The 14,065-nt window shown below is 54.4% G+C and overlaps 1 protein-coding gene and 1 non-coding gene across 5 annotated transcripts; one reads left to right on the forward strand and one right to left on the reverse strand.

The window, feature by feature from the left end:
- Positions 1–441: 441 nt before the first annotated feature.
- On the reverse strand, positions 442–13,552 carry Med16 (mediator complex subunit 16). Of its 4 annotated transcripts, none has more exons than XM_027419427.2 (15): positions 13,402–13,552; positions 12,521–12,686; positions 12,111–12,218; positions 11,774–11,943; positions 9,217–9,648; positions 8,645–8,750; positions 6,494–6,649; positions 5,625–5,833; positions 5,330–5,536; positions 4,224–4,434; positions 3,546–3,679; positions 2,257–2,449; positions 1,813–2,029; positions 1,123–1,206; positions 442–888 (listed from the first exon to the last, which is right to left on the reverse strand). In XM_027419427.2, the coding sequence occupies exons 1-15, from the start codon at positions 13,477–13,479 to the stop codon at positions 762–764; spliced, it is 2,598 nt and encodes an 865-aa protein (XP_027275228.1). In that variant the 5' UTR covers positions 13,480–13,552; the 3' UTR covers positions 442–761. The 4 variants fall into 4 exon arrangements, with proteins under 4 accessions (XP_027275228.1, XP_027275230.1, XP_027275229.1 ...); XM_027419429.2 differs by having other exon boundaries at positions 2,237–2,449; XM_027419428.2 differs by lacking the exon at positions 13,402–13,552 and adding an exon at positions 13,024–13,169.
- Positions 13,553–13,770: 218 nt separating this feature from the next.
- On the forward strand, positions 13,771–13,877 carry LOC113836190. Its single transcript, XR_003486180.1, has one exon. It is a non-coding gene; the product is annotated as a U6 spliceosomal RNA (small nuclear RNA).
- The last annotated feature ends 188 nt before the right edge of the window (positions 13,878–14,065 follow it).

Raw genomic sequence — 14,065 nt, forward strand, 5'->3', positions numbered from 1 at the left:
TCCAGGATGGGGGATCCTACCAGGCCCTGTTATCTTGTCTGTGGCTCCTCTCACAAGCTGTGTCAGAGCACGGTGAGGTGGAACATGACCCCTCTGGAGCAGAGGACTTAGGCAGCCCTCCCCAGTCCCAGGTCATGAGTGGCCACTGCCCTGCACTCTGCTCCACAGGGTTCCAAGAAGAAAACAACAAAACCAATTACCAAGATCTTTAAGGCCTGGGTCTTGAGGCTCCTGACTGCAGGGGGCAGATGCAATGGGGAAGCTTGAATCAGGCCGGACCCCTGGGGACCAACAGCAAAGGCTGCTAGAGACCAGGAGATGAGAGGCAGTGGGGAGGGGCAGAGCTCTCTATGGTCCCAGCAATTTCCATCCAAGTGGGCCCCTCAGCACAGAGCCTCACCTGGTGGGTAGAAGTGGTGGGGGCCATCGTGATAGCAAATGCCTGGTGTACAAGAGGACTTTATTGGGCCTGCCTTCCACTCCCATAAGCCCAAAAGGGAAACTGAGGGAGACAATCCCAACCTGGACAGGAGCATATGGACTGTGGCCTTTTGAAGAATGGACCGACACACAGCCAAGCTCCTTCAAGCTGGCCTGGGCGTGACCATGGGACTTAAGGCCCTGGAGGTGGCACAAGCCTTGTACCCCCAAGAAGAGGCAGACCCGGGGTTGTTGGTGGGAGCCAGTGCCTCTGACGAGGACAGCAATGTCAATGTTCCATCACAGAAGGTCCCTGCATCTATTCAGAGCATGGCTGTAACTCAGGGACAGCTGAGGGGCACTCTCCGCCACAGCCCCCCACACAGGCAGTTCTTGATCCACCGTTGTTCCCACTGCTTCACGGCTGTTGCCTTGTTGGGTGACTTCAGCATGGTGACACAGCCACACCTGGGGAGCCAGGGACTGGTGATATTCACCCTCCCACCAACTCCAGAAATACTGTTGCCTGCAGTGATGCCAGCAGGCAAAATGGAGCACCCCAAGCCCTGGCCATCCACACCCCGGGTATGACAGACCATGCCCAAAGGCCTCCTGAAGCTGCCTGGCCCTACAGATCCCAGGCTCTGTCTGCAGCCCAGGCGGGAAGCAGAGGGGACCCTGAGTCTGGCCACAGCCACTCACCTGGTGCAGGCTTTACACTCCTCAGTTGGGTAAGCGCCCAGGTGCAGCCTCCGGAGGTGGTCGATCTTTGGCTGGCCAGGGGCCCTGGGGATGAGAGGGGAGTGAGGGTCTGTGGGGGCTGGGTCCACAATGCCATCTCAGCCAGGGCTCAACCATAAGAAGCAATAGCCGATGGCCTTTTCCTGGTGAGACGGGGCCTTCCTAGAACCTTCCAACCATGGCTGGATATGGGTTGATGAGAACACGTACAAAAAGGAGGGGGCAGAGGCCTCACCATGAGACGGGCATCAGCAAATCCTGAGACCAGCATTGCTTACTGCAGCCTCCACAAATCAGTGAGTGGGAATAAATGAATTCTACACCCAAAGCTGTGCATGAGAGCTGGAGGCAGGAGGATCAGAGTTCAAGGCCACCTTCCTCCCACACTGGGAGTCTGAGGCCAACCTGGGCTACATGAGACAAAAAAAAAAACCAAACACCTCTATGCACACAGCAAAGGTTGGAATGCCAAAGTTCTCTCTAATGGCAGAGACCTGATGAAACAGAACTTGGTCCTTAGACACACCAGGTTCTAGAATATGCTGGAACCCCTGTCTGAGAGAACCTGTGGTGTGGACACTTTCAGGGGCTGCAGGATGATCAAGGCAGGGCAGAGCATGAGGGGAAGGCAGGACGGGCAGGTGAGCACACCTGGCAAGGCCATCCAGCTGCAGAGTGGAGGTGTTGCTTGGCAGAGTAGGTGCCCTGCCGAAGCGCAGGCGCAGGGGCTGTTTGGGTTGCAGGCGGCTGACCAGGCCGTCGCTGGCAGGAAGCCAGTCCAGGCTGGGCACCAGCAGCTGGCTGGGCAGCAAACAGCACTCATCCACCAAGCCCTCATCGGGTTCACTGGCTGGGCCCTCATCACGGCCTGTGGGGAGGGGATGGAGGTCACCACACTCAACAGCCTTCCCAGGAAGCCACTTTGTCACCCACACGGTACCCACAGCCGCCTCCCCAGGGCTCTGTCTGCCCTCTGAATTAGGGACCTGCACCCCAAGCACTAGGGAAATAGTGAGAAGTCTAAACTTTGGTGGTGGGCTAGGCCTGAACTTGTGTTTTGGTGGGAAGCCATGACCAGAGGGCACAAGGTCTCACAGCAGATCCACAGCTTTGTGAGTAGCCGGAAGAGCAGAGACATGCTGTCCTGAGTGTCCGAGGTGGCTGTGTAGACAGGCAGGCAGCTGGGCTTCAGTAGGCCCCAGATACGGATGACAACCATCAACTCTCGCAGCGTGCCCAGAGAGGTACCATCTCGCAGGAAGCTGTGTCCTGGCCTCAGTGGGGAGCCCTGTGGTGGGGACACTGGGGATGAGTGCTGGATATGTGCAGCCCCAGAGATACTGTGAGTGGGTATGGGCCTGTCAGTCACCAGCTAACCCTTGGACCCTGGGTGAGGTCTGGAGGCAGTGTGACCTTCACCACAGGGGGTTACAGTGGGCACGGAGTTGGGGAAGGCCAGAACTATGCTCAGTGCCCTACAGACCAAGAGTGGCTCAGAAATGACCAGTCCAAACCTGGAGAGATGGCTCAGAGGTTAAGAGCACTGGCTGCTTTTCCAGAGGTCATTAGTTCAATTCCCAGCAACCACGTGGTGGCTCACAACCATCTATAATGAGGTCTGGTGCCCTCTTGTGGTGTACAGGAATACATACAGATGGAGCACATATACATTAAAAAAAAAAAAAGCTGGCATTGGTGTCTCATGCCTTTAATCTCAGCACTCAGGAGGCAGAGGCAGGCGGATCTCTGTGAGTTCGAGGCCAGCCTGGTCTCCAGATTGAGTGCCAGGATAGGCTCCAAAGCTACACAGAGACCCCCTGTCTTGAAAAACCAAAGAAAAAAGAAATGACCAGTCCAATGTCTTTGGTGCTGTTAGAGACCTGGTAGACACCCATCAGGCAAGTGTGGCTGGCTTTTTTTTTTTTTAAGATTTTATTTGTTATGTATACAACATTCTGCTTCCATGTATATCTGCACACCAGAAGAGGGCACCAGATCTCATACGGATGGTTGTGAGCCACCATGTAGTTGCTGGGAATTGAACTCAGGACCTCTGGAAGAGCAGTCAGTGCTCTTAACCTCTGAGCCATCTCTCCAGCCCCCTAGTGTGGCTGTCTTAATCTCCCACAGAACCCAGGAAGCCAGTGGCTTAACCTGTGATCCTGCAGCCCAGGCCCTTGAAGGCTCAGATGACCTGGGACAGACAGAGAGGCAGAGTCACCCGCTTCTGGGCCAGGAGCACCGTCAGTGGGAGGCAGCCTCACAGTAACGCTCATGGAAACAGAGGCTGTGGGGGGAGATGGGAGGGAAGCTGAGAGCAGCTGGGGCTCTCCTGGCTGGGCAGGCTGACCAGGAGGCGGGGCTGATGCGGGAGGCGGGCTCACCTGGTTGGGCAGGCTGACCAGGAGGTACAGCACGAAGTCCCCCACCCACTGCAGCAGCTGTTGCAGTGCCTGCAGAGTGTTCATGTCCAGAACAAACTCTTCTGTCTTCAGGTTGATCATGACCTTGTCAATGTCTGTAGGGACAGTGAAGGATGGTCAGGGAACATGGGGGAATGCTGTTCCTACAGGTCGCAGAGCAGGGTCCCACCCATGTGGGGCAGTTGAAAGTGGACCTCAACCACCTGCATTCGGAGCAGCTGGAAGTTAACTCCCACAGTTAGCTCTGCAGGAAGGGACATCACACACAAGCACATGCTATACACAAGGAAGAGCCTGACTGACTGCAGTGTGAGGTTCTATGAGGCACAGGAAGAAACTTTTTTTTTTTTGAGCAGGACCTCATGTAGTGCAAGCTGGCCACTAACCTGCTATGTAGTCAAGGAGGGCGTTGATCCCCTGATCTTTGTGTAGTACCACATCTGGTTTGTACCAGATAGGTGATCTACCACCAAGCCATACCTCAAACCCAACAAACATTAAGGATATGAAGGCTGCATGGGGCTTGGGCTCAGATATGGGGCTGGGCACCGCTCCAGCACCCACCTCAAGGGCTGATTTTGGATTAAATGGTCACCATGACCCTTGCCCCTTTACACACAGGGAAGGCCACACACCCACCAACATCGGTGATCTTGGCACAGATCTCGGCCAGGCGGTCTCCAGGGCTCTTGTCAGGGGTGTTGAGGAAGTGTGGGCGCAGTAGTGACTTGAGGGTAGATGTAATGGCCATGAGGAACAGCTTGGTGTGGTAGTCACATACACGCGCCACAGTGCAGGGTGACAGTTTGCATAGTGAGGCCTTCATGGCCAGGATCCGGGTGGAGAGTACCTGGGCGGGACACAGACATGAGCAGAAGGCCTGGCAGGGATTCATACCCAGGGCCTAGGGTGTACTCAACTCAATCCCCAGAGCATGGGATGATGGGAAAAAGCCACTTGGTTGGGACACTTGCCAGGCAACCTGAGGCATGTGGGTCATCCCTCTGGGCTTCCCTCTTTGTGAGTCAGTGGGTACAGATCCAACGTCCGTGGCTCTGTGAGGACACCCATTAGCAAGGGTGACAGTGGCCAGTTACCTGTCCCCACAGTCTTGCTCTGCAGCCCAGACTAACCAACCCCTAACTCAGGATCCTCCTGCCTGCCTCAGCTTCTGAAACATATGGTCCGCAAGCCTGCACACCCCTCTCCACACTCTTGCAGGCTAGTTGGGCTCAGGTCACTCTCTGTAAACAGCAGTTGCCTCTCCATTGGCCATGGTGGCCAGTGGCCATGTGATGAACACCTTGAACCAGTTCTATTTTTTTTTTTTTTTTTTTCGGTTTTTCAAGACAGGGTTTCTCTGTGGCTGTCTGGAAGCTGTCCTGGAACTCACACTGTAGACCAGGCTAGCCTTGAACTCACAGAGATCTGCCTGCCTCTGCCTTCCAAGTGCTGGGATTAAAGGCATGCACCACCAATGCCGGCTCAGTTCTATTTTAGAACAATCTAGAAAGACCTCTGAGCTTGGGGGGCAGAGTAAGGATGAGGGTATGGATTCAAGCTGCCCACCAGGGTCACTGTAGGTCACTTCCTGGCACCTGCTAGGCCCTGGGTTCTACCCACAATGCCACAGAGGGGAGGGGCAGATCACTCTCCTTGGCAGTAAGAGGGACATTTTCTTTTGTGTGGGAGCCCTGTTCATCCACATATGACCCCCCACCCCCCGCACTAAGTTTGAGCCCTACCTGCTGCAGGGCGGGCTTCTGGCGAGTGTATTCCTCATGCAGCCGCTCCACCAGGCTCTGCACCATGCCGGGCTGCACATGCAACAGGATGTCCCACCAGTCATAGCCGGTCACCATGCAGTACTCCAGCAGGAACAGCAGGTGCTGTAGAGCCAGCTTGGGCTCCAGTGGGTGGCCCAGGGATGGAGAGATTCGCAGCATGCTGAGCTGGGGGGAGGCTGTGCTGAGGGACTGCTGCTCACCAAAACCTCTCCCCAACCGCTCCTCTGCCCTCCTGGTCGGTCTGGGCACTCACCTTCCCATGGTTGTCAATGCCCACCAGGGCCAGTGATGTCCAGGACAGCTGCATAGCTTTGAAGTGTACAGCTGGGCCTGTGGTGCGTGGACGCTTCAGGGTGGGCTCATCCAGTGAGCGTGGGGTTGAACTGTAGAAAGCCGCCATAGTCTGCAGTGACAGTCGATGTACCATTTGCACGCTGCCATCCTGGAAGGCCAGCACCAAGCCTGGGAGGAGGGGAGTGCAGTCAGGGCAGGCTGAGCAGTGCTGCTCTCTCTGTCTCCCTTAGTGACCTCAAGATCCAGAGAGCCCCAAGCTCTGTCCCAGGGTCCTCCTCAGGCTCAGCCACTGCCCCCACCTTTAATGCATTCTCCCCATCATATAGGAGTGAGCCAGGAAAATAAAGACCTAGAAACCTAGAGGCAATCCCACCTCACAGCTGAGCAGCTGAGAAGGCACCTGACTGACTTACAGGCAGGGACTTAAGGGAGTCGAACCCTGGATGATACATATATACTTTTGTGATTATGTGTCTGCTCTGCAAAAGGGTTTCTTCACCCCATCGTCCCAACTCTCTGTCCGTTAGCCACAGCTCTTTACATATTGAGCACAGCTTTCTACTAACTGGTTACAGCTGCACACATCTTAAGGACTGTAACATTTTGTTAATCAGCTACAACTCTACATATTAAGGAATGCAGCTTTGTGTTAACTAGCCACAGGTCTTTACATATTTAGGAGCACAGCTATTTGGCAACTTTCAGGACCCTTGGTTCTGGGGGACAGTCCACATTCATCACATGAGACTGGGAACCCACAGCACTCACAGTCCACTTCCCACCCCACACATCCAGGTGCTGTGCTGGTTGCTCCTGGGTGCAACATACCGAGGCCAGGATAGAACTGGGTTTCACTGGCCACCTTGAGGTCTGTGTTGGTGAGTGAGATGGGAAGTTTGGGCAGTGCCACAGCTGATACACGGTCCAGGTCATTGGTGGCTGACAGGATCCGCCACTTGAGGATCATGGGCTGTTTGTCGCCAACTGGTCAATTGGGTCAGGAAAAGAAAGGGGTGTGGGAGGGGTACAGAGAGAAGTCCACCTCAGGGTAGCAGGGCCACTCCTGTCCCGATTTGGGAAGAGGACTAGGCATAGTCAATCAGAGCACTTCTCCTCCTCCAGCCAGTTGGCCTGAGGGTGTTACCTGACCTGAGGACCAGTAGGATCCAGTCCAAGGATTTTTCTTGTCTGTTTTGAAACAGGGTCTCATGTACCCCACACTGGCTTGAAACCTCTATGAAGCCCAGGCTAGACTTGAACTCTTACCCTCCTGGCTCCACCTCTTTGGTGCTGGTATTCCCCACTATGCCCAGTTCATTACCTGCTGGGGATGGAGCCCAGCCCCTCTAAGACCAGTTATTTGTGTTTTTGTTTTGTTTTTCAAGACAGGGTTTCTCTATAGCTTTTGGAGCCTGTCCTGGAACTCACTCTGTAGATCAGGCTGACCTTGAACTTACAAAGACCCACAGCCTCTGCCTCTGCTGGGATTAAAGGCATGCACTGCCGCCACCGCCACACCCCCCCTCCAGTCTGAGACTGGTTATCTGTATGTCAGTCCCCATCTTTGAAACCAGTCCTGACCCCACAGGGAGCACCAGCAAGTGTCACTCCCAAGGGGAAACTGAGGCCAGAATGGCTACAGCCAACTGTTTGGAGCAGTCAGGACTCCTTGTGGTGAAGGGTGTTCTCTCACAAGGGGCATAAGAAGCAGAGGTGGAGACAGATGAGTGGTGCATGCCAGTCTTACCAGCTCTGGAGAGGCAGGGGTAGGAGGACCACTGAGAGTCTGACGCTAGATAGGGTTGGGGCTATAGGGTACAGGACTTTTAAAATTCAAACAAATGCCGGGTGGTGGTGGCGCACGCCTTTAGTCCCAGCACTAGGGAGGCAGAGGCAGGCGGATTTCTGTGAGTTCAAGACCAGCCTGGTCTACAAGAGCTAGTTCTAGGACAGCCTTCAAAGCCACAGGGAAATCCTGTCTCGAAAAAAAAAAAAAAAAAAAAAAAAATCAAACAAAAAAGATCCACAAGTCAGTGGGCAATGGAACCTAGCGGCTGGTATCCAGGGCCTCTTGGTCACATCCCTGCCTTGACCACAGCCAGCTCCTGTCACCATGGTCACCATGCCTTGGCTTCCCTACCAGGCACCACCCACTGGGCTGGAGAACTGGGCCCTGGCTGGTGTGTTCACCCCGGACCAGGCACACAGCAGGCAGCATGTGCACAGAAGGGCCAGTGGGCATGTGTGGCAGGTGCTGCCAGCCAGCCAGGCCAGCCTTCGAGCCCAGACATCTGCAGGAAGCACAGTGGGGATGCTATTCACATTTAATTACTCGATGGCCACAACAGGCAGTTTATGTAACTGCAGTGAGTTGAGTGGCCTCTTGACACAACTTCATTAGGGCCGCCAATTAAGTCCTCTAAGCCACCTTTTAAGCCACCGGGGTCCATTAACTCTCCCACCTCCCATCACACTTTCCTTTCTGAGCCAGGCTGTTGCAGGGCAGGCTCAGGGAAGGAAGGTGGGGGTCTAGGAGAGCAAGAGGGTTACAGGAGGTGCTCTCCAGAGATGGGCTGGTAAAGCCAGCAGACTGCACTCTGCACTGGGATTTCTAGAAGACTCTGTGGCTTTTAAAGTAGATTTAAAAGTAGATGTGGCTGTGCATGCCCTCTTGACAGCTCAGCCCTTTTTCTCTGCTCCAGCTGCAGGACCTTTGTACAGGGCATTTCCTCAATCCCGGGGTTTCCAGGCTGTCCTGCCTAGGGAACCTTAGTATCCCACTCTAGCCAGGAAGCCAACAGCCTCCTGGGACTTTGGAAATTAATCTGAGAAGAGCCTGGGGCTCAGTAGGCAGAGGCAGGTGTGGTACTGAACATTACAGGCCAGCCAGGGACACACAGAGAGAGACCCTGTCCCATATAAACCTCAAATCCCATGAGCTAATGGACCCTGGTGGCTCACGAACCCTGGCTGACTCACCCACAGGAGAGATCTGCTGGAAGATGTTGTTCACAGGCAGGCCCTCCTTCCGCAGGGACCAGCACTCCACCAGGCTGCTGGTCTGGCTGGAGGCACATAGGAGCACCTGGGGGTGGGGTTCAGTGAGGAGTGGGGGCTGACCCCAGGGCCCCTACCACGGGTGCCTCATTTGCATCCTCCAGGGATGGGTCTACAAGATATGCCAGGAGGCACAGGGCCTCATGAATTCACACAGTGAGAACCCAGGTGACCCGTAACCAGTGGGATGACAGCCCCAAAGACAGGTCAGGGGACTCAGGAGAGGGACTCAAGCTGAGGATTTGCCTGGACCATCCAGAGCCTGGTTTCACTGTGGGGTTGTGAGGTAGGATGGTGAGAGGCAGGGAGAATGGGAGACACCATGTCAGCTTTGAAGGTGGATGAAGGAGCCACAAGCCAAGGGGTGCAGGGCCTCTGAATGCTGGCATGGCTGGGCCACCAGGAAGGACCTTTCCTGCCCGACCAGGTCCCTGTCAGATTCTGATCTCAGGACAAGTCATGGCCAGCTGGGCTGGGGATGAAGCTATGCTTACCTGCTCAGACATGTCTCGGGCCAGGAACTTGAGGTGTGTGATGGCGGGGAACCTGTCCTTTCGGTTGGGGTCGGTGGTGCACCGCATGAACAAGGAGGGCAGGATCTCAGTATCTATTCGGCACTTCTCGCTCACCACACTCACGCACACCTTGTAGAATTTCACGGGTGACGCGCTGCTACCGTCTGCAGCAGCCACCACAATGTTCCCACCGCCTGTGAAGGCGATATCAGCAAGTGCCACTCGGCCTCGAAGCCGGCACAGGCTCTCAGTGGATGTCAGCACTTGCCCGCTCGGCTTCAGCAGGGACACAGTCACTAGGCCACTAACTGTCACCGCAATCCAGCCCTCCATGGGCTTGCCACCAAACAGCGTGAGTGAAGGAGAGAATTTCACACGGGAGAACTTCTCCCCAAAGCTGGAAGCACCCGACTGCAGGAAAGGGAAACAGAAGGAAGGGTTTGCTCAGCTCCTTGGGGTCCACCTTCTATGGCCCCACAAGCACCGAGCAACAATTCGGCAAGAGCACTGCATGAAGGAGGCCTCTCTAGCGCACAGTAATGCACAAGCCGTGTACTTCTCAGGGGGTTAAACTTGGTTCTTCACTTTCTGTTGTAACCTCTCTGAGTTTGAGGCCAGCCTGGTCTACAGAGTGATTTCCAGAACAGCCAGGGCTACAATGAGGAAGCCTGTCTCAAAAAACTGGAAAGTGTTTGAGTGGTTTCTCTGGAGGTATATATGTGCATCTCATGGGTGAGAAGTCTGTGGAGGTCAGAAGAAGGGGTTGGATCCCTTGAAGCTGGAGTTACACGTGGTTGTGAGCCAGCATATGAATGCTGGGATGTAACCCAGGTCCTCTGCAGAGGGCAGAGGCAGCCGGTGCTCTAACCACTGAGCAACCTCTCCAGGCCCTACATTAAATTTGGGAGGCAAAGTGTCACTGTTTAGTCCTGGTTAGACAGGGACTGGCTATGTAGACCAGGCTGACCTTAAGCTCAGAGCTATTTGCCTCCTCAGTGCCGGGATTGGTAAATGCCACCAGGTCCGGCCTTTTTTTTTTAACTATATAAAAATGTGTTACATTTGTTTATGCTGCATTTGTTTAACTATGTGAAGATGTGTTACATTTGTTTTGCATTGCCTGCCTAAGGCTGCTGATTTGTCGGAATAAGAAGCTGAAATAGTCAATTGCTAGACAGTAGAGGGCTAGGTGGGGCTGGTGGGCAGAGACAATAAGGAGGAAAAGGAAGAACAAGAGAGAACTCGGGAGAAAAGGAAGGAGACGATAAGCCGGGCTTTGGTGGCGCACACCTTTAATCCCGGCACTCAGGAGGCAGAGGCAGGTGGATCTCTGTGAGTTCGAGGCCAGAATGGTCTACAGAGCGAGTGCCAGGATAGGCTCCAAAGCTGCACAGAGAAACCCTGTCTCGAAAAACCAATAAATAAATAAATGAGAGAGAGAGAGAGAGAGAGAGAGAGAGAGAGAGAAAGAGAGAGAGAGAGAGAGAAAGATGCCTGGGGTTGGCCAGCCAGACACAGGAGAAGCAAGAAAAGTAGGACATACAGAATGAAAGAAATGTAAAAAGCCCTGAGGCAAAACACAGATGAAGAGAAACAGGTTAAAATAAGTTATAAGAGCTAGTGGGAGGGCTGGAGAGATGGCTCAGAGGTTAAGAGCACCAACTACTCTTCCAGAGGTCCTGAGTTCAATTCCCAGCAACCACATGGTGGCTCACAACCATCCCTTATGAGATCTGGTGCCCTCTTCCGGTGTGCAGATATACATGAAAGCAGAATGTTGTATGCATAATAAATAAATAAAAATCTTAAAAAAAAAAAAAAAGCTAGTGGGAGCCAGATGGTGGTGGTGGTGTGGTGCAGAGGCAGGCAGATCTCTGTGAGTTGGAGACCAGCCTGGTCTACAGAGCGAGTTCCAGGATAGGCTCCAAAGCCACAGAGAAACCCTGTCCAGAAAACAAACAAACAAAAAAAGCTAGTGGGACAAGCCTAAGCTAAGGCAGAGCATTCATAACTAATTGGTCTCCATGTCATGATGTGGGAGCTGGTGAGTGGCCACATGTAGGCGTGGTCTCAGCAGGTGTGTGGAAGCTGCTGGTCCCCAAGGACCTGGCCATGCCCCCTTCCTCAAAGGCATCTACCTCCGAGGAAACAGACATCTCAGATGTCTGTTGGTGCTCACTCCTCACTGGTTGAACTCCAGAATACACATGGATAGGGGAATTGTGGTCGTCATTAAATCACAGTAGAGTGGGGTCTGAAGACCACATAGCAGTCATCTGTAAAACAGGACACCATTGGATGCAGCTGCCTGTGGAACAGGGTCACTCTATAGGGACCATCATCCCATCACTGAAAGGGGAGGCTCAGGGGGACAATAGCTGTAGTTAAGCATGTTCTTGGGGACAGGAGCTCACGGATGGCAGTTACTGACAGGTATCCCACGCAAACAGGCCTGGCACATGACAGAGAATTCTGGCAGCGGCAAGGGAGAGACAGGTTGGTCACTCACAACTCCGCCACACGTAAGTCCCCTCACCTTCTCCACGTGCAGGGCCAGTTTCACGCCGTTGTGCAGCCAGGACAGCGCCACGATGGAGTCCCCCTCCACCTGGCTTCCCACTGAGCTCTCCCAGCTGTTGGCCAAGTGGTCAGCCATGCTCCAACATTTGATATGCCCGTCAGCATCGGCTGACAGGAGCCGTGAGCCTGTGGTGACAGAGTGCCATCAGGAACCCTCCTGAGGGGCAGGTTGACTGCCACCCCCTGCCCCCACACTCTGGACTCCCAGTGACTCTGGATTTAGGACTGAGAACTGAAGAAGGCAGCCCATGCTGCTCAGGGCTCTGGAATGAGAGTGAACTTCGTGGCATCACCTGACTGGTCCCATTCCAGGCAGGTGATGGCCTCGCTGTGGCCAGAGTTGACAGAGTGCACTTCCCAGGGATGTTCGGTGTCTAGGATATGGATCATATGTGTCAGGTCTGCGATGGAAGGAGAACAGGTGAGGTCGGTGTGGCTCACAGTGTCCCAGGATTCCCACGCCCATTTCCCCTCTCCCTGAGTGCCCCTCCATGCCACTTATCCCCCGGGGAGGGTTATCCAGTGCAGCCATAACCAACATTAGAGTCGGAGGACAGTGACTGGTATATGACTGCTTTCCCTGGCAACAGGGAGCCTGGCTCTGCCACCATGAGCCTTTCAAACCGGGACACACTGTGTCTGGAAATCTGAGGTAGGGTGGATCCAAACCCGGCACAGTCCACCTCTATGGACCGACACTCACCCTGGTCATCATTTCGGAGGTCCGTGGTGAAGGCGATGAGGTTCCTGCAGGACCAGGCGCAGGCCAGGGGCAGCGACGGGCAGTACGTGTTCTTGGCCCAGTTCTCCCACTCGCACACGTAGACCAGTTCCATTATGCCCACAGCACCCAGCACAGTCCCTGGCTCCTGCGGAACAGCGAGGTCCTGGCTAAAGTGGCTCTAGAGAGTTCTCCAGCCCTTGGAGCCTAAAGCACCCTCCATACCACCTAATCACCCACCCAGACCTCAGCCTAAGCTCAGCCTCCAAGCACTAAGCACCCTCCACAAACAGGCCGCACCCACTCCAAGTTCAGTCCCACGCCCCGCCCCCAAAGCTTCGCCCAAGACCTAAATCCTGAGACTTAACACACATACCCATGTGCCTCAACCAGGCCCCACCACGGGCTTTAAGCTCCACACACACCTTCTAAGGCCCTAGGCTCCGCCCCCAAGCCAACTACCAGCTTCAGGCCCCTCTTCTTACGGGTTATCAGGCCAAGGACCCCTTCTCCATCAGTCCCAGATCCTCAGGCCACGCCCCACTCTTTCAGACTCTGCTCCCTAGGCCACGCCCCTCTCTAGCAGCTTCATTTCCTCAGGCTCCGCCTCTCAGCTCAACTTTTGCCTCAGGCCACGCCCCCTCAGACAGTCCCATCCTCAGGCCACGCCCCCTCCCCGGCCTAGTCGCCTCAGGCTTCTCCTCAAGCACCGGTCCTGACCACGCCCCTTCCACCCAGTCCGCTACCCAGGAAGCTTTGCTCCCCGGCCCGCCCTCTGACCCCGCAAGTTCCGCCCCTCGGCCTTCCGCTCGTGGTCCTCGCCCGGATTGTGCCGGTCACGCGTTCCGCATCCTGGCACTGACCTGTCCGCTCCGAGCGCCCAGTCGGCCGGGCTGCCGCGATCCACATTCGCCCCAACGCCCGGGATCCGGGGCCGCCATCTCTCCGCTCGTGCCGGCCCCTCGCACAGACTTCTGGGAGAACCCAGGCTCCACCCTCTACTCGGCTAATTTGCATACAATAATTCCTAGTAACCATTGCAGCTGTATGTACGAAAAAAGACAAGTAATCTGTCATTTCTGATCACTAGCTATATCTTACATTATAGGTTTGGTCTTCTGTAAAAGACAGGAGAGAAGTACTAAAACTTTCGTAAGGAAACTGTACTCACCCTAACGATAAAGGGCTTGAATTTAGAGCCTATAAATACTGCCTGGACAAAGCAGCTGTTTGTGCTCGCTTCGGCAGCACATATACTAAAATTGGAACGATACAGAGAAGATTAGCATGGCCCCTGCGCAAGGATGACACGCAAATTCGTGAAGCGTTCCATATTTTGCCCACCCTCAGAAACACCAAAGCATACTCCTACATCTCTCTTCTGAAATTAGTTTATGTATAGCTTATCTTCCGCATATTCACTGATGGCGAAATTAGTCCCCACGTAAGTGACTTAACTAAATTTTCCCCTTTGCTTTTTGAGACACGGGCTATGTAGTTCAGGTTGGCCTCACACTGTTGAGGTTA

Source organism: Cricetulus griseus, chromosome 5 (assembly GCF_003668045.3).
Source record: "Cricetulus griseus strain 17A/GY chromosome 5, alternate assembly CriGri-PICRH-1.0, whole genome shotgun sequence".
In the NCBI taxonomy this organism is placed as follows: Eukaryota; Metazoa; Chordata; class Mammalia; order Rodentia; family Cricetidae; genus Cricetulus; species Cricetulus griseus.